This window comes from Erpetoichthys calabaricus, chromosome 1, assembly GCF_900747795.2.
Source record: "Erpetoichthys calabaricus chromosome 1, fErpCal1.3, whole genome shotgun sequence".
Classification (NCBI taxonomy): Eukaryota; Metazoa; Chordata; class Cladistia; order Polypteriformes; family Polypteridae; genus Erpetoichthys; species Erpetoichthys calabaricus.
In genome coordinates, this window is record NC_041394.2 from 45014170 (window position 1) to 45038683 (window position 24514).

The window sequence follows — 24514 nt, forward strand, 5'->3', positions numbered from 1 at the left end:
ATCACTCACCGTGATCGGAGCATACACTGAGACCACAGACAAAAGTCAGAAAAAAAAACAAATCATAACAGATTCTGACAACAGCCTATGTTTGATTCACTTCACTAATGCTCCTTAAATCTCTGCCACTCAATTAATTGAAATTGATCTGTCTGGACTTATTATGAAGTTCTTGATGGTCAGGAAAGAAAGCCACATTATTTATTCCTCCTGAAGTTCAGGTATTGGGTGGAGTCTCCATTTTATTACTGCTGTAAAGACTTTTCTAGAGAGGGTAAGGATTGTGGTCAAACAATTCTATTTTAACTGTAAATCAAAGCATGTAAGAAGAGTCTTCTTACGCCATTAAGAAGTTTGCTCCTGTGGTTGCCGAGCAGTTTTTCTCATATGGATCATTTCGGCAGCCTAGCCCACAGAGTCCAAATAGCAGACCAAGAATGTTGAACACCATAATCAGTAGGATCATGCAGCACAGAACAATGGCAACATTCCATCTGTAAAGAAACACAAACGATGACTCTCGCTTCAAGATAAAAGTCTTGAAATGTAACAAGAGACAAAAGCCAATAAGAAGCAAGGTAGATAATATATAAAAAACACAAAATTAACAACACCCACTACAGTCCTGGTAGCCCCTTTTACTGTGTTATACTGAGGTAAACCTGCTCATGTCCTTTGCTTTCAGAACAACAAGACTTTCCTGCTACTAGGTTTCCAGGTCACTTTGCTCTTTTAACCTGAGTTAGAGTACTGATCCAAAGCATTTGAAGTATCTGAAACTGGGAAACACCAACTTGCTGCAGGAAAGTGACTTTATTATTATCTTATATGAATAAAACAAAAGGCAAATGATCGTACCTGTAGTAATCATAACGCACAACATCTGTCCCATTTTGATTAACTGAAGACTGCACAGAATTCATGGTGTTGCTCACAGAGTTCAGGGAAGGAACTTTGTTGATGGATGAGTTTATAGATCCTTGAATGTCATTCAGGACATTCTTGATATCTGATAAGACAAAATAACAAAGACCATGTTTGTCAGGCCACTTAATATAAGTATAGTGATGCAGTGAAGCAAGGTCCAACCTGCAAATATCAGGCACAATACAGAAACCAAATCTAAATGTGGCATTAATCTTTTGCAGGATATACTTTCACTTCAGAATAATGTGGTGTTACCAATTCATCTCACAACAGGTCATTATGATGAACACCAGCAGACATGGGCACAGGTTGAATGTCTGACTTCTATACATTGAAAAACTAGTCTGAAATTCTTGCCCAGTGTCCTTTAGCTGTGGGGCACTATTGTGTGTATACTGTTTGTTTGCCAGTCTGAGTGGTCAGCTACTATAACTCAAATAATTTTGCAGGGCAGCACTGCTGCTTCACATCTTCAGTGTATGTATGTGTGTCCTCCTTGTTCGCAACTTTGATATGACACAGCAGAATGGTGTGTGCTCTGCAATGGATAGATGCCATGTCCAGAGCTGATTCTCACTTTCCATCCAGTTCTGTTGGGATTTGTACTGCTTCCACATTATTGTAAATAAGATAAGTGTTATAAAATAGGGAAGGATAAAGAGACAATCACATAAAAAATTGTGATGTTCTTCTGGATTTCCCATATTGTTCCAGATAATACGGATACTTAAATTTTAATGTATCCTACCTAAACTTTAGAGTTTTCCCAGAAAATGCTTTAATTATTAAATAAATACATTTCATAAATACAGAAATAAACATGAAACATGTATCAGAGAGACCAAGTAATAGACAGCAGCATGGAATCTGTAGACAAACTGATTGGCAATGCTTGTGTTTACATCATAGAGGGATGGTGATGGGTCAAGCAGATGACTGCATGTGACTTGAGAGGTCTGCAAGTATAAAACCGCAAGTCTGGTGCAAAGGCTTTGCATGTTATAATACTGATAACTGTGCATGAATGAGAAGCTGTTGGATCATCTGAGAATGGTTAATTTCATCCACTTAATGGATCCACCATAACCTCCTGGCCCCTCAGCCTTCAAATGAAATCAGTAAGCTTTCAATATAAATAAATCAATAATATTTTCTTCATTTTCTTTATCAAGAACAGATAGACAAGCTATCAATCCTAGAAGAACTATGTCTAGCAGAAATCCATAAATACTGTATATATGGCTTCTTAGGAAAGTCTTGGTTGTGTGTTTTATAAAGCTCAAGAAAGGAACATTATGAACAGTTGGTATTTGCTTATTATTTTTCCAAATTTTAATGCCCCAGTTTAATGTATTCTCATTCCGTTTAAGGTACAATGACATATAATACAAAAAGCTCCTACTGTTGTTGCCACGTCTGTTAATCTGTTAAAATAAAACAACCACCTCACAGTGGACCAATTTTGCTGAAATTTGACACATTTATTCTACAATCAGATTTGTCAGGAAAGTTCAATTTTTGTTGAAATTTCTACCAGGGCTTGAATTCCATGTGTACCAGAGAGGGAGATTCCCTCCATTGAAACAACAAATGGGGTATTTTACTCTGTTGAACACGGTTTCATTGCAGGATTTATAAAGAATGATGATTGTCATAGATTACCTAATTTATCTTAAGATATACACATACTAAGTTTATTCACTGACATCTTCCCCAGTAACTGAAAAATCATTTCTGCTTAAAATCAATATTAAAAATAACTTCAAACATTTATATATCATTGCCACATAAATTACTGAATCAAACCAGATATGTTAGAAAAATAATTTTGTCAGGTTTGTGATATTTGCTGTTGTGAGTATATGAATGGCATATTAGATGTTTAATATCATTATTAATATCACTTATTAAATGTAATTTTTAATGAACACGTCAAATGAATTTAATCTCACCCACTTTGTTAGATATTCTCCAACTTTAAGGCTACATTTGAGTAATCAGACTTTTCAGTTTAAGGTGCATGTACATTGGAAGAACTAGGGTAGATAATGTCCATGGGATGCTATCTCCCCTGGGTCACCAGATAGCAGCCTTGGGTTGCAGCAATGCCCCTACAGGGCTTCAGGGGACATGGAGTTTGGAGTTTCTGGGTGGATGGGCTTCCTGTTTGTGGACTACTGTCATTTTTTGGAGGTATTTATTTATTTAATGACATTTTGCCAGAAAATGCATGTGTCATGCAAGGTGTGAACACTATTAACATAAGATTTTTTTCATGAATATTTATGATGTTATTTACTGTTGTCCAGTGTTGGGGTCCATAGAACATAAGAAATTTGTCAAATGAGAGGAGACATTCAGTCCATGAAGCTTGTTTGCTTAGCTAATAACTAAGCTGTCCCAATATCTCATCCAGATATTTCTTAAAGTTGCATAAGGTTTCTTCTTTAACTACATGTCACAGTAGTTTGTTCCAGACTCCTACAAATCTCTTTGCATAAAGAATTGCTTCATGGCTTCATATCCTAAATTCACTTTCCCTTAATTTCCACTGGCATCCTCAAGTATGTGATTCACCCTTAACTTGAAAGAATTCTACTGGATCTACTTTATTGATGCTTTCAAGAATTTTGAAGACCTGGATTAGGTCCCCATACAGTCTCCTCTTGCTTGATACTTAATTCTCTGAGCCTGTCAAAGTATGAAATGTCTTTATGTCCTGAGATTCACTTGGTCGCTCTCCTGTTTCTATAGCACATACATAGGCTCCCATGCTATCAAAAATGTTGTTATTGATCAAAACATGAGATTACAAATTTTTTCTCAGCCATCACTACAAACCTCATGCGGTAAGTAATTTCTCTATTATATAAAAAAATCCTGGGACGAGACGAGACTTATTAGCCTGGGACGAGACGTGACTTTTTCAGAGAGATACTTTCACATCCCGCGAGATGAGACTTTGTGCCAAGAGATTTAACCAAACCCGGGGCCAGAAATAAAAGACAAAGAGTAGATGACAAAGTAGAACGTCGAAAAGAATTCAAAAACGTTGGCAAGATACACAAGCAGAGCAGGTTAAAGATAATGAAAGTACTAAAATTTGAAAGTCTCAAAAAAATGATAGTAACAAATAACAGAACAGCGAAAAAGAGATTGAATACATTGTTCAGATTTAAACTTTAAGTTGGAGACTTGTAGATAATCTAATTCGTGTTGCCATCAGGGAAAAGTAGTAGTTCTTCCCAATGAAGAGGCGTATTCATGAGAATTAAAAGATTTGTTGTTTGGTGGAAGTGAAATCCACATATGCGACCGGCAGAGACGCCGGGGGGGTTGGTGAGCAAAGCAAGCAAGGGGTGAAACCCCCTAGTATTTAAAAAATATAATTTTGGGGTGGAATATTCCTTTTAAAGGTAAATAATCTCACCACTCACTCAAATGAGGTGATTGATCATATCATTATATTCTTAAAGCATGCATGACTTGTGCATTTTTATTTATCAAGTACTTCCATTAAGGCATAAAAGTGGCAATAATAAAAGTTTTTATTCACCTTGAAGTGCAGCACGATTTTACCAGTTTATTAAGTTATTAAAGAATGCAGAATGTTTAGTTAATAGTTGGGATACCATCAATCTTGTGTCAAAACTCAAGTGCTAAGCACAATGTATAGGTTTTTGAAATTTCCAACTAGAAATTATTGCTGAAATTTCAAACTCAAAACAGAGAATCATTTTGTCTGACTTCATATGCAGATCAGATTACTGTTTCGAGTTTACCTTGAGAGACAATACTTCAGCTTCTATATTTTGTACACTTTCCTGATGGCAAAACAGATCTCCAAAACAAGATAGTGATACAGCATCAGACAGTCTTGTACCTGAATAGGCACGCTAGTAAGGAGTATTTTATGACAGTGACAAGGAAAAAGGACACACTCAAAAACTGAACAAAAACAGTTAAAACAAGGAAATCATTTAACAATGCAGCCAAAATAGAGATAAGAATCAAAGTCAAAACTAAGAAAAAGTCAAACCCAGAAAAACTATTGAAAGAGAGTTCTGAAAAGAGTCAAAAAGAATGTTTGAAAAATGGTTTTGTTATCCAGAAATTCAGTAGGAAGTGTCTCTTTCTATAATCTTTTACATCTGTTGTGTCATCATTCAAAGATCGCAAATTCTGAGAACACACCTATGAAAATGAGGGCGGCTGACCTAACATTGGTGGAGACAAAATGGCAGCCCCCGACATTTCAACAGAAAGATACAATTCTGAAAAACTACAGAAACAAGTATATTAAGGACACAGTCAATTTTGGAAATACAGATTCCTAATATTGTGTGTGCTGTAAGCGGTGGCAGCAGCATTGAGTGAAACTCTGTCACAGCAGCTCACTTCTCCTGGTCAATGAAATCATATCAAGTAAATTATATGATCTCTGTGACTGTCATCAATGCACATTAGAGGGTCACCATCCGGGTTCCTCTCAAGTATGTAATACCACCATGGGCCAAGAAGGAGGGCTGCCACTAACTGCATCATCTACCCTTGCCTCCACAGTGCTGAGAAACCATCCAGTGAGGACAATTCACTTTCCCATTTCTGGTTCTAAGACCACAAAAGCCCATCTGCCTTGAAGGAGGTGTCACTCATTGATTAAAGAGTAGAAGAGACGGAGTTCCTTCAAGCTCGGAATATCTCCTATTAAGAAGCCTTAATAGGCAGCAGTTTATTTGCTAGAATACCATGTTGGGGTAATTTTCATTTGTATTTGTACCACCCAGTGCTGTTTCATTTTCGGATTATAAGTAAACGTGGAAAGCCAGGTTGGCATCCCAACATTTATTGTGGTTGTTGACCTGTCATTACCTTGGACAACCACAACCTAAAACTAAAAAATGCAAATGGCTTAAGTAGAAAGGAGCTCTGTGAGTCTGTGATTAAACCTAAATATTACGTGACACTGAAAACAACCTCACTGTAACATTATCTGAACATTATAATGACTTCATATTACTCTGTTGCTAGAATTTACATACAAAACGTTACAATGATGTACTATCCTTCAAGGTCTGTTGAAGCCAGCAAGTTTAGGTGGAGACTTTTACTTCTCCACAGGACACTTTTTATTTTATGTTTACAATATATGAAATACAATTAATCATAGCTATCCATAACCTCCAACTAACAATAGCACAAATGATAAAATTTTTACATTAAGTTGGAATCTGCTGTCTGTAGAAGCTATTTTAACATCTAAAAGCCTATTCGAACTATTGAAAAAATGTGAAAAACTTTACTAACACATTTAATTACAGTCTATTATCACTGTTATTTTTGAATATGACTCACAGTTACAAACATATATAATAAGCAAAAATTGGGTAACTGACTCTTAAATTAAGTCACTAAACAGAAATCAAGAATATTCCAGCTTTAAAAGCAATGTTGCGCCATGGGTATATTTGAGACGGTCACATGTTTTGATAAGCGATCAATTTTAAGCAATGCTCGACACTTGTGTGACGTCTTGAAAAGTTCCAAGAAGGACATTACAAAGCATTCATCTCGGATTACCTGTAGTCTGAATTTCTGTGAGAGCTTCCTCATAACAGACAAACGAGTTTGCCGCAAGTCAAATTAAGAATTATTTCACAAACCACCAACAAGGTTACCGTAACCAAAAATAAAAAACTGGGTCACTGAGATCTGGGGGCATGACTGCTTTTAATAAAAAGACTTTTACATTATGTACATAAATAATTACATTTGAACATTTTGGCTTATTAAAAAAATTAAAATTTGCATTTTGAAGCCACAAACAGAATAGCATTTCTATTATAATTCTTGGCTCATTTCTTGTTGCTTTCTCTCTTTCAGCTTTTTTCAATGATTTAGTTATTTGTTAGCATTGTCAAGATATTTTATTGTCATGTTTTGGTTACCATCTGGAACCTCATGGTTTCTGGTCAGCGTCAAATTACTTTAACCACAGTGACCTGTGACCAAAGGTGACACAATATATGATGGTATCAGACGTTCATTGTAAACTGCCTGCTCAGGTGTCCCACAATAGGTAAAAAAAAATTAATCTTCTGTAAACATACATGATAAATTACCTAGTTAGTGCAAGGTTTAATTTGGCTTTTCAGTCTTTTGCTTTTCTTTTGACAAGTTTTATTTACCCCATTTGTTTTTGATCATGTTGGAATTTCCTTTTTTTAGTTTTCTAACTTTGATCTTTGTGCGAGCTTAAACTATGATTTTGATTTACCCCTTTCCCATCCAGTTCATCTCCTGGTCATTTCTCCATAACTGAAGGAAAATTACTGTTTGTCCTTAACACATTCAAGGTGTAAAGGTTGGAGTGGATGGACACGCATCCCAGCCAGGTTGGTTGCTGGTACTTTTGCCGGTTGGGAGGCCATAAGGCAAGGACAGGGGTAGGCTGCTTCTCGGGACCATGTATCCAGGGTGGCAGTACCCCTCTGGTGGAACTCCTATTTGTAACACCCCAGGGCATATTGGGAGTTGTAGTCCTGAGAAGCAGCCTTGTTGGAGTAATTGGGTGCCTCCAGAAGGTGCTGCAGGGGAACGCTGTCCCTACTTTGGGGAACTTCTGCAGTGGTTTAACCCCGGGTATGGCATAAAAGATACCACCTCATCTGTACAGGTAAGTCAGAGTTGGGAGAGAGTGGGGAACACTCTTGGAGTGCCTAGTAAAATGTCTCCAACACAACTAAAGATGAAAGACAATTGTATTCTCCTATAGGCTTCCTTTAGCTGCTTGTATAGGGGAGTGAAAGTCTAATTTAAAAGCTAGCTAAATATACACATTCACGGTTACTGGGGATGGACTACATAAACACATACTTATGAAGCTTGTGTCCTTTGCTGGATTCACTTTCAGTTATAATATGCTCAGTTGTCTTTGCTCAGTTCTTGGAGGAATGGTAATGGAAAAATTATTATTTATTAAACTACCTTTTATTTTACTTGAAATTATGTCTGGTTGAATTGTGCCTGGTGTCTGGGGCTCTGGGGTGCCCCTGCTGGGCACAAAGGTCCCTTAAGAAAATGTAAAATTGTTAAAAGTGTAATTATTAACTGAGCGTTAAGGTTAACTACAATGAAAAACAAGGAGTGCAAGAAGGTTAATGAAAATTAATGTACAGTGAGTTGCTAAGTTGTTTACTAACATTTTGCTTTGCCCAGCAGACATGAGTAACCAAACCTACTGTAATATTCCCATAATACATGCATCACATAAATTAATAATGATTATTTAAGTACAGTAATAATAATACATTAATAACAATATTAATATTATAATACAACTGCTTAAAATGGCATTTTGACAGTATTCAATTTCATTTATTATATCTCCATCGTTAAATCGCAACTTCATTAGTCGGGACATTGATAATCGAATCCTGACTGCATTTGTGAACAGCAAACTGATCCATCACAGTCAATTGTATCCAGTCCTGTGAAACAGATCTTACAAATACAGTGTGTGCCTGGTATTAGCCAAGTGTTTCCAATATATCCACCTGCCTGGACACAGATAATTAGAAATTCCTCCTATCAATCAATCAATTCATCCATCCATCTATTACTAATCCTGCTTAAACCAGATCAGCGTCACGGTAGCCAAAACCTGTCCACACTTCTTCAAGAACTCCCAGTAGCCAGCACTGGGTGGAGGGTCAGTCCATTAGGAAAGCACACATTTCTGTTATCTTGCTCCAGAAAGCATAAGATCAGAGACAAACACTTTAACAGATTTACAAATCCCAACTTATTTTTTTAAAACATCAAAAGTAGAAATATAATAAAGGACAGCTATACAGAGGGAAATATCATCATAATCCTCATTCTCATTCAACTATTGAGGATCATGGAGTCAATAGACTGAGCTGCCCTAACCAGGTCACTCTATACTCAACAGCTATCTAGAGGTACAGTATAGTCTATAAGTGCCAGGCAGGATTATCTTATATTCCATCCACGATGGATATGGGACACTTATCCAGACAGGAGGACAAGACATAGGAGCAGTGGGGGAAGGCTCCTATTTTTGAATATTATTATCCCTTTCTTCTAGGTGGTAGCATCCCAGGACTTCAGTAACCATGTGGACACCTGCAGGGCATGATGGGAGTTGTAGTGCCATGAGTCAGTCCTGCTGGGTTCCATGGTTGCCACCAGGGGGTGCTACGGGGATTCATAATCCCTACTTTTTGTGAGTTCCACTTGACCCAGCAGTGATTCCATCAGGCTATGCCCTGGCACTGGAAGTACTCCTGGGTCTGATATAAAAGGAAGATGTCCAGCCTCCTTCAGGTGAGTCAGAGTTGTTATTAAGGAAGATGACACTCGCTAGAGGGAGGTAGATGGACAGAGAAGAGAGGAGAAGGAAGGAAGAAGCATTTGTTTGAAATGGTGTTGTGCAACTGATTAAGAAACATTTGTGAGGAACTGGCATAATAAGACCCTTTGTTTTGAACCCGTGACTGTATTTGTATTGGTTGTATCCAGGGTGTGGGGCTCGGTGGCACCCCCTGTCTGTCAAAAGTCCTTCAAGTATACCGTGGATTTGCCTTTCAGTCTTTTAAGAATAACTAATGATGAGCTGATACCAATATACCAGAATGAAACACACTGGGACCCCTGTTCTTGGTTTTCACTTACAATTTTGGATATTCTTGACGCAATTGTTGAAAGAACAAGTCTCAGGTTGTATTTGGGAACTAATCTAGATTGTCGCAACTTCAGCAAATTTAACTCCAGAGTAGATCAAATTTACCCCCGGTTAGGAAGCCCTGACATAATCTATACTAATAAAAGGCAAAGCCCTCACTGACTCACTCATCACTAATTCTCCAACTTCCCGTGTAGGTAGAAGTCTGAAATTTGGCAGGCTCATTCCTTACAGCTTACTTACAAAAGTTAGGCAGGTTTTATTTCGAAATTCTACGCGTAATGGTCATAACTGGAACCTGTTTGACTGACTCATTCATCACTAATTCTCCAACTTCCCGTGTAGGTAGAAGGCTGAAATTTGGCAGGCTCATTCCTTACAGCTTACTTACAAAAGTTAGGCAGGTTTCATTTCGAAATTCTACGTGTAATGGTCATAACTGGAACCTGTTTTTTGTCCATATACTGTAATGGAGGAGGCGGAGTCACGTATCGCGTCATCACGTATTACACCTCCTACGTAATCACGTGAACTGAAAACGAGGAAGAGATTTACAGCACAAGTCAAACGCGGGAACGAAGGTAAATGACGTTAATTGTTGACTGTCTTTTAATACTGTGTACTTGTTGAGTGTCTTTTAATACTGTGTAAGCATACATATTAACACATGTGCAATTAAACGTGTGCATTTACGGGGTGATTTCTCAGGCTTAAAAGCTCGCCTTTTATTAAAAAGGAAAATACAAACTCTTTTCATTCTGAAGGGCACAAACCACGTTAGATTTCAGCCGTTAAACGCGCAAAAATGTCAGTACACCATATAAATAAGCGCAACATATTATCAGTTGTATTGTATGCTTACAATACATATTGAAATGTGTTAATCGTTAACTAATATTATGGGATGGTGTTTTTCGACTCGCGCTTTGATTTAAACGATTGCATGTCTTGGTGGGTTTGCGTAGCTTATTGTCAATATCTTTACACCTGTTTTTAAGACTTATTGACTGAAACGGGCTTTCACGAAAAAAGTTAGGGCTTTGCTACAGGATACACCCTCCACAAGTTAAGCAAGTAAAAATAAAAGTGTATATTTCTGTTTTATTTAAACCTTTTAAGTTTGTATGCATAGCCCCATTTGGCTGTTTTAGGTTTTTTTTTCTTTTCTTTCTTCAGTAATATTTAATCTCCTTAAAGAAAAAGAACATATGCATTTTACTTTTTTTGTATCTCTTTAGTAATATTTTAGTGTAAAAGGATAACCAGTATTTAAACCTTTTATGTTACTTTATAAAGTTATTTTACACAATGTTGAAAAATTAATAAGAAAGCTACATAATTTGGCAGCTGCTGCTTTAATTTTCAATGAAATGAAAAAAGCTCTCCAAGACAAAACCTCAATGAAGAAGAAACAGTTTGCAAATATATATATATATGTGTATATATATATTATATATATATATATATATGTGTATATATATATATATGTGTGTATATATATATATTATATATATATATATATATGTGTATATATATATATATTTTATATATATATATATATATATATATATATATATATATACTAGCAAAATACCCGCGCTTCGCAGCGGAGAAGTAGTGTGTTAAAGAGGTTATGAAAAAAAAAGGAAACATTTTAAAAATAACGTAACATGATTGTCAATGTAATTGTGTTGTCATTGTTATAACTGTTGCTGTCTTTTTTATATATATATATATATATATATATATATATATATATATATATATATATATATATATAACATACACACACACATAAACATTTATATACATATATATACATATCTACATATACACATGTACATATATATACACACATACATAAACACACACATAAGACTTACTGACTGAAACGGGCTTTCATTGACAATCATGTTACGTTATTTTTAAAATGTTTCCTTTTTTTTTCATAACCTCTTTAACACACTACTTCTCCGCTGCGAAGCGCGGGTATTTTGCTAGTGATTAATGAAGTGCTAATGTATGCATTTTATTGGTTAATTAACCAGTGTGAAAGTTAATTTAACACTGGAGATTTTGCTGTGATCGGTTGAGAGTAAAGAAGCATCTTAGATATGGGAGAGTAATAAACCTGAGTTAATAAAATGTGCAAGTAGGAAAATCTGTGACATTATGAATATTAATCGACAAAATTCGCCAAAGTGGTTTTTATAGCAAATTTGCTAGGTTTGCCAAACTTTTCCTTGAAAAGTCACTATGCAGTTGACTTAGACAAACTTTTTTTCCCCAGTGTGATATCACAGAGCTTTAGCAGCCATGTTGGATGGGGATATCACTACCCGATCTGTGCTACCTGCCTGATTTGTGTCACGCATGCGCAGAACTTTCATACATGTATACTGTAAACATATACCACATCAAAATTTATGGTGCTGCCCGATCTGCTTCTCCCATTTGAGAAAAAATTATAATCAGTATTTTCATTAGTGGGGTACATTAACTGACCATATTACGAAAACACTTCTTTGTTCTGCACTAACTTGTTATATGTTGTGTCTTCATTTCTGGATTAAGCATTAGTTTATGTAAAAGTAACTTTTATTTACACATTACAAAATACAATCTACAACAATGCCATCACCCCATAAAGCTAAAACAGTTTTTGTTAAGGAATAGTCATGTTAAAGAAGTAATTTTCTCATTTTCATTTCTTAACCGAAGACTCTCCGAAACATTTATACTACACATATATATTTTGGATTTTAACTCGGTTCGCATTAAAACTCTATTTCCCATTCCCCAATGTCCACAAGCCCTTCCAGGTCTCCTTAGCTGCTGCCCCGCTTCTAAATGTCTCTCTTGATTTTCCTTTCTAGCTCCTTTTCCAAAATCTTTTTTACCCACTGCATATCTCTTGTCACAAACCTCTTTATCACGATACACCTGGCATCCCCTTATGCACTTCTTTGCCAGGCTAATAATACGAGGGTTGTCTGGGTTCCGCACGGAATCACTTGAAATAAGTAGCCAAGGATTTTTTTTACTATTTTTCTCATGTACTTCGATCCTTTTTAAACTTTTTCCAAGTATTCACCACAAACATCAATGCACTTTTGGGCTCTTCTGACCCACGCCGCAAAACACTCGCGAAAGGCTGACTTTGGGAGGTTGTCCAGCTGTTCTTTGACAGCTGCAATCAGTTCCTCTCAAGTTTCGAAGTTGTGGCCTCGCAGGGGTTCTGTCACCTTCGGGAAGAGCCAAAAGTCACATGGTGCAAGATCAGGCGAGTAGGGTGGCGGGTTCAAAACGTTGACACCACTGTCTTCAATGAAATGCTTCGTCGCATTAGCCGTGTGGGCTGGTGCATTGTCATGATGCAAAAAGTGCCTTCGCAAGTTCTTGGACCGACCTCTAGCCATCGCAGAAAAAACGTCAGGCAGGCACTGAGTGGTGTACCACTCAGAGGTCACAGTTTTCCTCTCCATCAGCGGAATTGACACGACAATACCATCGATGTTGAAAAAGATGGCAAACATGGTGCGTTCCACCGAGCGGATTAAACCATCAGAAAAGTCGTAAAAAATCATCACTCGAAAGTCACACACGCACGGAGTCGGGAGCTTCACCGCTAGCGCCGGCTGCGCACTCTCAGTTTGTTTGCTTCTCGTGTTCATTCTGAAGGAAGAGAGGGAGCAAAACATCTGAACAAAAACATGCAACCACTTGAATAATCCCTCTACACAGCAGAACAGGTTTCGACAGGCTGACACTCGACAAACGATAAAATTCCGTGCGGAACCCAGTCAACCCTCGTAAGCCATATTAAAAAGGATTCCCTTGAACTTTTGTTATTTCCAGCTAGACCCTCTCCTTTCATGCTATGTGTCTCGTTGTGCAGTGCAGATCGGGTAGTCTTAGGGACAGCCCCTTGAGTATATAGTGCTGATCCTTGAATCACAATGATGGTTGTTAGTTAGTCATCATGATAGAGAGAGATAAAGGTCTTGGAGTATTGTGGAAAAGGAGTATAATTTAATTTCTGGGAGTCAAAGCAGTTAGCACTGCTAGCTCAGGTCATATTTTCGGCCACAATAGTCCGGCATAGTTGGCAGATGCTTCCTTACCCTGTAGGACACCTAAAAGACAACTGAACTATTATAATTCTCTCAAAACTAGAACTCAAGGTTTCTCCCTCCCTGTTGACTTCAATGTGAGTTTGTTAAAATTTCTAAACGTTTCTGCATTTTTGCTGAACTCAAGGCAAAGTGAATTGAGCAGGTTTTGTTCATAAGAAAGAAAGAAAGAAAGAAAGAAAGAAAGAAAGAAAGAAAGAAAGAAAGAATAATTGCACTTACACATATACAAAAATACCAATTTAGAAACACTAATTTTTTCTGAAGTTGGAGAAAAACAGGTAATACCTGGAAATCAACCCCAACACACCCAAGAAGAAAATGCAAAGCTCCACACAAACATTGTGGACCAGACTTTATTTGAATGTCTCCTGAAGCTATGCAGCCACATGGCTAATCGCAAATAAAATTAAAGTTGCAAATCATATGGCACTCTTCACATAGCTGAGTCTCATGACTTGATATGGCCGACACAGATGTCAATAAAACAAAGGAGATGTGCCTTAGAGGGAAATAGGGGAATAACTCAAGTGTGTCTAACTTTGAGCCAGTCACCGTGAAGGGACGAACAATAAAACAAGTATCACGCTTGACAAATTGCCTGATTTATTTTGATGTCTACCTTTTTTGTGATTTCATTTACTGTATGTAGCACAGTGGTATGCTTATTTTCACTGTCATATTTCTTGTTGTCATAGTATTGGATGTCAGCATTTTAAGTGCACATATTTAGCATGAGTGTGGATGTTCACATGGTTACTGTGTTTATATGCTGGCTGTCTGATTGCTACACAGACGTTTCTTTCTTTACAGGAACACTGTGGCCTAGTTGCTAAGAACAAGTATTCATGGTATACATTTTGTCCCAGCAGTGACTCAGTTTATACGCCTGTGCTCTGATTCTAAGAGCTGCACTCAAATAAATATACTGTAGCTCTGAACATGAAAACTGTACTAGGATATCATTCAGAAGGCAATTTATTAAGTTTTAAGACATCATAGAGTGGACAGTATTGCGTATTCCAACTTTATTACCACTCATAGAGCCACAGGCCCTAGAGCTGAGGGGTGCAATGGTGCCAGTAGTGAATGCTTACCTTCAATGGTGCTGTTGGTCTGATTGACAGCCTTCTGGGGGATGCTGTTGAATGACTGGTTCCCCTGTAAAAAAAAATAATAAAAATTGTCAAGATTGTATTTTATTTCCAAATCAAAAAAGATAAACCTGTGTAATAAAAGCAGCCTGAATGGCAAGACAAATCATTGGCTCTGTTGCAGTAAGTAATAACAAAATATTCCAGGTCCAAAACACTGTACACAGGGGCCCAATGCTAAACATCCATCATCCTCACTCAGTTCAGTGTTGATGCCCTCCTGTTAGAAACAGGCATGCCAGTTCCAACACTTGAATATCTGAAGTCATCACTTACCTATCGAGGCACAGTAACTTCTCTTGGTGCACACCTACCACTAAAGGCCTGAAGCTAAAAGACAGCTACCAAAGCCCTAAACACTAATAACAACTCATACTCAAAATAAACATACCAAAATATCTGATTTCGAAATTACATGGAAAGACAAACATGGAGAAACTGGTTTGTTCATTGTCAATACATAATACCAGTGTGTACAGCCATCATGTCAGAGCAATATGGGAGTTTAACCAACAACAACATGACCACTACCACCAATGAACACAGACAAAATTATGGTTTCTAGTAAAGATGACATTAAATAAAATGGCATTGCAGAACCATTTAAATAATGATAAAATTGTTTAAATATGACAAAAATGCACAGCACAATAAAAAATAAGTTCAGAATAAAATTTTACACATGCCAAAACTCTTTAAAGGGTTATGCTTTAGCCAGAATCTCATCCCTGGCTCAAGCATGCTTTTTGTTTATTTAATCTCCTTAGCATTACATTTTTTCCTTAAAAAAACATAAAAATGTTGCATTTTTTGGCTCAAAAAATTACATATTTATTAAATCTCATCTTTCTTCTATAAAATGTGCAAAACACTAAAACTACAAACTCAGAAGTGTAGAAAGTGTAATAATAATACACATAATAATAATAATGAATAATAATAATAATATAATAAAAATAATGCTAATATTGTATATACTGTCAAAATGTATCATTTGTGTGGTATATCTTGAAGCACCTTGAAAAACACAATCCAACATCACATTAGGGACAATAGTAGCGTGATGTTCTTTCCAGCGTTTGAACAGCACAATATACATGTATATCGTTTCCTGAGTAACGATCTGCACTAACGTTGTTGGCACTTTTACAGCCTCAGTAATCCTCGGGTCTGATGCTTACGCAAGACGAGTCTATATAGTTGCCCGAGTGATGCTCAGGACTACTGCTTTTAGCACTGTTTTTACAGCCTAAGTGATGCACAGGTCTAACACTAAGAAAATTAATATTTTTGTCTTATAAATATTATTTTCTATAATATCTTATTAATCTTATTTTTGGTTTTTCTTTTGTTTTATTTATGTCATATTGTATTTCTATTAATATTGTGCTTACGTATTACTTTGTATTTTGAATTATATTAATATTGGATGCTTTAGTTTTAGTAATCTGCTCTGTCTCCTTAAACTGGAGCCAAAGGAGGCGGGTCTTCCTGATGATGTAGCTGGAGGATTTCTCGGGCCATATCAAAGGACGAAATTCAGCTTGTACTGAAACTTCTGCATTGCATCTTGATTTTGATTACTGGTTTTTGAATTTTAGATTTCTTGGATTTCTAACCCTGCTCTTGTTTAAAGCTACTGTCTTTATTTTGTGATTTATAATGTCTTTCCTGCACATTTCAGGTAAAGCCTATATGTTTTGTTCTTTTTTACCTGCCTTGCCTTTTATGCTCCTTTATTTTGAATTCTTTAAATAAATCCATCAATAATAAATTTTGTACTGTTATCATGGGCCTACGTTTTCTAATAATATTTTAAAGTATTTTTGATTTTTTAAAAATAAAGATAGTTCCCAACTTTGGGCCTGTGTGGGCCTGACAGCTTGCCTGTTGTGTTTGGGGTGTGACCTCCTGGGGTGAGGCCTTATTATATTCAGCGCAGTGCAAGGTGCAGTTTTTTGTGGTTTTCTGAAGCTAGCCCCACTACTTGGAGATTTTGAAATGTCACCATTCATAACACTAAGTCATCCAAAAATCCAAAAATTTACATTAAGCACATTCGAATGAACCACCAGAAACTGTGGGAAACCCTTTCCTTTATAGTGCTGAGGGCTGTTCCTGGAGGTGATAGGCATGTAGCCCACCTCTTGGGGGATCACCCACAAACACAAGGAACATAACCAAGGCATTGATACACAGACAAAATCAAGAACAAAAAAATGCAAATAAATAAATAATAGAAACAAAAAAATCTTAAACGAACAAAGAAGACCTAAAAAAAAGATTTGAACCCCAGCCTGGGGAGGAACCTTGGATGAATTATAACAGCTGTGTACATGTGGTGATACATTTGAACTTGAACCTACCTCTTATAAACTGATGAGAGAGCTGAGATCCACTTTTTGCCCTTCTCTGTATCCTCAAGTGCAGCTATACTACATTCAACACTATGGCGCAATTTCTGTGGATCTCTGACTCTCTCTCCAACTTTGATTAATTTTAATATTCAATACTTTCATTAACACATTATTGATATACTTTATCATTTTATGACTGTGTTCCTGCATGTGTAACAATGCTGCTCTTCCAAATCTCACCCTTTACTATTAACTGAAATGTACTTGCAGCTTATATTTTTGACACTGCTTTTAAGGTAGGGTCTGTATATACTTAGCCCACAAACCTTAGTGTATACGTTTATATGTACTGTAGTACCTTGTCATGCTATGTTTGTTAATTTTATATTTTAACTAGTGAAACATGCAGACCTACACTTCTTAAGTAAAAGGGAATTGAAAAGGGAGAGGTCAATCAATAAAATGATACAGCCTAATATGAGTTTTAAACATGTTGGCACTATGTTTTCCTGTTTGTATAGGACATCACCAATAGCAATATATGGTAACACTCTAATGGCGATTTCAATTTGACTCATTCAAAGCAAAAAAATGATTAAAAAGCCAAACATTAGCCCTGACTTATTATACAATGGGTTTTCATAAATTTCTAGGAATCCACAAAAATAAACAGTAATTACTTTAACTCACTGAAAAGCAGTCTTTTCTTTCTATCACATTCTAAAAAACAGCATTTCCATGGGCTATAGTTAAAAATCAGATTTCACTCTGTTCAATCGTGGCATAGCTTCATTGTATAATTTTGCTATGTTAAAATTTTTTGTTTAATTCAAAAAGCAGTTAACATGTTTTGCTGATTCATATTGGGAAGTCAACGGTGATGTTCAGGTGGAAAACGATGTTGGCTTTTTTGAAACACTAAAGACTGTGCATTTCAGAGTAAATGTCATGTATAGTTTGCATAATAAAATGAAGTGCACGATGATGGAGCAAATGTTGCGGAGTAAATGGTATCAAATATAATATCAAAATAGGTTGTGATTATGTGTTTCCCACCATAGGAACTTTGTATTAAGGAGCAAATGAGTTCCAGTATAATGTAAGTTCTGGGTTATTTGTGGTTCCGGTTACCTTCATATGTTGAGCTTCCACTGCACAACAGGAACTGTACTAAAACCTTTATGCAAAATATGGAGTTCATTTAATGCTTTGATGACGAGTATTGTGCAGGAGGCAGCTTTGAAGAGCAATACAGTGCAAAGCAAGCGTGATCAGAAGTTCATAAGGGACCCTGTGTAAAAGATAAGTAGCTACTGATACTGTGTATGTGTTCTAAGTCAGGGCCGTCTTAACAGCATTATAGGCCCCCAGGCAAAGCAGTGCACTGTGGCCCCTAGCTACACAATCACTCAGCAAGTCACAACATACATAGATTGCCCCCAGACAACTACCCAGCATGCCCATGCGTTAAGACCGCCCTGTTCTAAATTGTTTATCACATTTCATGCGGAAGGTCAGGCTGATTGCTTGTTTTGGTACGTGTGGCACTTTGTTGTCGTCATATCGTTTGTCATTCATTGTCAGTGAAATAACTCCAACTGTGAGATGAGCTGTAACAGTGTGTTATCACTTTGTTTTGCTCTGGGAGTTGTTTGTTGATGTACCACTGTCACTTTCTTCTGCATGTTGCCAGGGTTCGGACTATGTCAAAGTCTCCATTTGCTTTGTGTGTTGCCATTCGTTTCATGACAGATGACCAAGTGAGGGACTCAAAGTCAAATTTCGGGGCCGCTGTGAGTCAGTCATCCAAATCATGGGTCGCATTGCGTGTGTCACGGCATAAGTTGTTGTAGGAGGACATTGGACATCTTGGGTGGGAAGGAGGATGGTTTCTTACATGAATGGGAGTCCAAAGTCGAACAACAAATGGAGTGGCCAGCAGGATGAAAAAATAACTTTTTTTTCGGGTCAGCATGATATAATGGATGGACCAGCAGAAGCCAAGAGTCAGGAGCTGTTCCATCCTTCATAAACCAGCTGGCAGTGGTCCTAATATGGCAAACCAATGGGGAAACCTGCAGAGAAGCTTGAGAGCCTGAGTCTGGAAGTGCAGCCCTGTTGGGGTCCCTGGGTGTTGACAGACGGTGTTGTTGGTAGTGTACCTCCCTACTTTCTTCAAGGCCTGGAAGTACATCTTGGAAGACATGGAGTGGCAGCGGAAGCATTCGTGGGTCCGGCTTAAAAGGGAGCCCGCAGCCTGACATCAATGAGTCAGAGTCAGGAGACAAAAGGCAACACTCATCAGAGGATGGAAGGAGAAAGAACTGTTTTGTTATTGTTATTATAGTGTATTGTTATTGTGGCCAATTCCTGGAGAGCCTTGTGAAGAAGTGCTTGGAAGAATAAAAATCCTTTATTTTATTCATATAACGTGTGCTGTATTGTTGCATCTGTGGTTTGGGGCTCTCTGGCACCCTTTTGGTCACACTGCCAACTGAAGATCAAGAGCAAGGTTCAAAGGCCAAGAGGTGTGTGAGTTTTGCTGTGACAGACAGACATCCTATACAATTTTATATATACAGATTATCAAAAAACAGATATAAATTATAAGCAGAGAACAGTAAAAATTGTTGTAAGCAGTGTAGGTACCTGGAAAGAAGTACAGGCATCCCGTCCAGGATAAAGGAAGGTTTCATAATGGCCAGGAGGCCATAATGAAAGGATCAGATGAACAGGAAATTTTTGCTGGTGTTCTTGTGAAGAAGGTGTTGGAACTAAATAAAAACCCTTTATTTGAGCCAAAAGTGTATCTGTGATTTGGGTCTCAGTAATGCCCCTTTATGGTTACAGTAGTAAATGAAAAAAATAAGAATATGAAAGAACTCTAAGGTTTTTATTTATACTTTTTCTTTCACAAATCCAAACCTTGGATAATTAGGAATTTATGATACTGCCTTTTTAAAATGTCACACTAGTGATGTCAGAACAGACAACCTCCAGGAACACCTCCCAGCAATGAGGCCTCACATCCCAGTAACCAGTCTCCAACATAGCAATGTCCATATGAATAACATGAATCATATCTAACAATATTAAAAACACAAAGAAGCAAGAGATGAATAAAACTACTAGATTCCTTGGCCTCACACTCTCTAGAATCCATCCTCAAATAGAGGCCAAGAAACAGCTGGGAAAAACTGAACTTATTCAACAGATCATGACAGAAACTGGATTAGCTTTTGTTCTGTAGCCCATAAACATCTCTAGTCCTTGCCAAAGTTTGTGTGAAAATTGCAGCTGCTGTTTTGCATCTCTGGTTTACTCTAAAACTGACATTTGGCTGCTATCATTACCTTTCTGAGCTTGTATTTGTATTCTTATATATTTCCATATTGCCACTTAGAAATGCACTGCTGTGTGCCTTCAGTAAAGAAATCACCAGTGATCCATAGTTTCTTATTAGAAATATACAAATGACACTCAGTGTACTTATGATTCAAATCTAGTAATCTGTTATGTACTGTATGGCTTTAATTAGATAAAGATGCAGCACCCAGACGTCTTGCACATCAACTTGATGAATATGATGATGCACTTTCTAAAGATGATCCAGAAATTAAAATCTGTGCAGTTAACATAAACAAATGAAGAAAAGTCACTGCCTGTCACACAGATGACTTTAGTCACTTAACGTCTTAAAGTCTGATGACCTATCACAGCCCAACAATAACACGAAAAACAATAACGATGATGATGCCAATAATAATAATCATCTAACTATTGTACAGAAAACACAGACATGGAGAAATAAATTTAAACAATCAAAACGGCAACAGGACTGTAGCTCTTGAGTGAATTACTAAAAGCTGATTTAACTCTGACTATGATCATTTCCGAAATGGACATCCATTAACACTTAACTTAGAAAATATCATCCTCTGTTGCTCACCACCATTTGTGAGATTCACTCTGGGCACGCTAAAGCAATTGTGCATAGTCCATCTCTCGCTGGAAAAGCTTGTGCATTGATTGGATAGGTTGATTGTGTTATTTGCATACATGAGCATACAGTAAATAAAAATTGTGTGTAAAGATTCCTATTTAAATATAAACATTATATTCTTAAGTTCACAGTGATGTTTTAGTTAAAAAAATGAGTTAAAAAAAATATATAGGGGTGGAGACGGAAGAACTGCAGAAGAGAAGGGACTCTGTTGCTGAAATATACTGGACTGTTTACTGTAAATAAATGGTGTGGTGTGTGGCAACTTTTGTCTCAGCCTGTCTGTGTCAGGGTTAGGGCAGTAGTATGCGCCCTCAGCCTCGGGCTTCACAATATATATATATATATATATATATATATATATATATATATATATATATATATATATATATATATATACATACATACAGTTAGGTCCATAAATATTTGGACAGAGACAACTTTTTTCTAATTTTGGTTCTGTACATTACCACAATGAATTTTAAATGAAACAACTCAGATGCAGTTGAAGTACAGACTTTCAGCTTTAATTCAATGGGGTGAACAAAACGATTGCATAAAAATGTGAGGCAACTAAAGCATTTTTTGAACACAATCCCTTCATTTCAGGGGCTCAAAAGTAATTGGACAACTTAAATAACTGGAAATAAAATGTTCATTTCTAATACTTGGTTGAAAACCCTTTGCTGGCAATGACAGCCTGAAGTCTTGAACTCATGGACATCACCAGATGCTGGGTTTCCTCCTTTTTAATGCTTTGCCAGGCCTTTACTGCATTACATTCATTGCAGTTACGAGAAGCAGATCATGGAATGTTGCATAGTTTACTGTGTAAACTGTGGACCACCTGCCCATCACCACCAGGGACTGTCCTCAGCCCTATAAAGGAGAGTTCATCTTGAATCCTTATTTTTTTGTGGTGTTTATTTTGTTTACTGGATATTTTTAACCTCCTTCTCTGTTGTTTTGACCTTGCCTTGTATTACTTTATCAGGGACATTGTTCACCTTGGATTGCCTTTTCTGGCAATTCCTTTTGCCTTTTCTATGCTGTATGAAGCTTTGTGTTATTTCAGAGCATTTTAAGTGAAGAATAATTATTTTATTTTATAAAGATTCTGTGTGGCCCTTTGAGTTAGTAGCCGGGTGTTTTTTTAGATGGGATTTCCCCCTCTAATGGCCATTTTTGGAACAGTTCACGACAAGGCAGCGCAAAATCACAAGAAACACTCACCACTCTCTATTGCATTCAAGATGAACCGCTAGGAACAATGGGAAACCCTTGCTTTAGTGGGATTAAATTAATCAGATCCTAGTGGTGATGGGCAAGTGGCCTTGCCTCATTGTGGCGGAGTGGTGGCTCTGAGGCTAGGGATCTGCACTGGCAATCGGAAGGTTGCCTGTTCGAATCCCGTAAAATGCCAAAAGGGATTCTGCTCTGTTGGGCCCTTCAGCAAGGCCCTTAACCTGCAAGTGCTATATAAATGCAAAGAATTATTATTGTTATGGGGAACCACCCACAAAACACAAGGCAAATAACAAGTAACTTGCTAAGTAAATAAGCAAGTAAGTAAAATTTATTTATAAAGCGCATTTCTCAGACAGGTGTCACAAAGTGCAGCACAATAAAATAAAAGAACAAAGAACTTATAAATAAAATAAAGCAAAAATATAATAATAAAACTACCCAAAAAGCTTGTTCCAAAAAGGAAAGTCTTAATCTGGGCTTTAAACTGTTCAACCGATTGCACCAATCTCAGTGCAGGAGGAAGACTGTTCTACATTCTGGGAGCAACAGATTGAAATGCGCAATCCCCACGTGTCTTCAGCCGTGAGAGGGGGACAGAAAGAAGGCCTTGTTGGCTGGATCTCAGGTCTTGACTCATGGTGTAATAGTGCAGGAGATCCAGAAATATTGAGGAGTCTAATCATGCAGGGCTCTGTTTAGTGAGTATGAGAATTTTATAATGTATCCTGAAATCTACTGGAAGCCAATGCAAAGAGAATAAATTACAGTAGGAGAAATGTGAGTTCACTTACGGGAGCATGTTAAAAGCCTGGCAGCTGCATTTTGAATGGTCTGAAGGCAAATTAAACCAGATTTGCTTAGACAGGTTAAAGGAAAATTATAAAAATCAATGCGTGATGAGATTAAAGCATGAAGAAGCATTTCCATTTCTATAGCCTCAACAAAAGACACTGATACATAGACAAAATGAAATACAAAGAAAAACGCAAATAAATATACATAAAATTAATATAAATAAAAGGATCAAAATGAACAAAGAAGACATAAAACAAAGATCTGCACCTCAGCCAGGAGAGGAATTCTGGCTGAAACATAACAGTTTAAGTTCTACCTTTATGGAAAAAGGAGACAATGTGTGCACTTCACACAGACAGGCACTCAAACTCAGACGCTGTGAGGCAGCAAAGGTAACAACTTCACTGTCACACCAGCCCACCGTTTAGGAATCTTCACTTCAAAGCCATTAAAATGTATCTGTCGTTAAGATTTAGACTTATACAAGCTCACCTGTTTGCTTTTATCTACTTTCTTGGCATATAATAAAAACAAGAGGGTTAAGTCAGTACAAGCCAGCTACTTCATTTATTCACATGTCAATGAAGATAGCATCTAAAGTGGAAGAGTAATGATAATAGTGATTTGTTTTTTTTTGTTGGCAAATACCTTTTAGCACATCTCACACATCTATCCTCCAGCTATCCCTTCCTTCTTTTTATTGTTCCCTCTAATCCACTTTCAAAATGACAGCCTGCATTTTTCTTTTTGTTATACTTTCTTTTAGAGTCACATCATCTCTAATCTCGTTTTCTCTTTTCAAGGTGTGTGTATGTTCACTAATAATAATAATTTTCAGATCCCATGCTGATTCAGCCTCTCCCAGATTTGTTCTGCATTTAATTGTTATTTTGGAATTGCTGGAATTAGATTGTTTGGAATGCTGCTGTACTGTAGTGCTAGAGTTTCAGAGGTAGTGTAAAATGGTGCCCTGAAGTGGTGGTAGACAGATACTTGTGTCTGCTCACAGGCAGAAACATATCAGGACACAGGGAGCATAAAGTTTAATAAAATGGCTTAATTATAATAGCCATAGACTCACCAACTTCAAAGCCTTATGTTTCAATTAGTGTATAATTTAATGAGTAAAGACTGGATCCTTAAGCATGTATTTGAATCCTAAATTTTAAAATGTGTTTGATCCCTTTGTT

At 37.0% G+C, this 24514-nt stretch overlaps 1 protein-coding gene across 1 annotated transcript in view; it reads right to left on the reverse strand.

The window, feature by feature from the left end:
- Positions 1 to 24514, reverse strand: part of LOC114649363 (prominin-2-like) — a 123633-nt gene that overhangs the window by 48060 nt on the left and 51059 nt on the right. The window contains exons 10-12 of the mRNA XM_028798865.2: positions 14865 to 14928; positions 859 to 1009; positions 342 to 494 (exon numbers count right to left, since the gene is read on the reverse strand). Of these exons, the coding sequence (XP_028654698.2) occupies positions 342 to 494; positions 859 to 1009; positions 14865 to 14928 (368 nt within the window). The remainder of the gene's footprint in view (positions 1 to 341; positions 495 to 858; positions 1010 to 14864; positions 14929 to 24514) is intronic.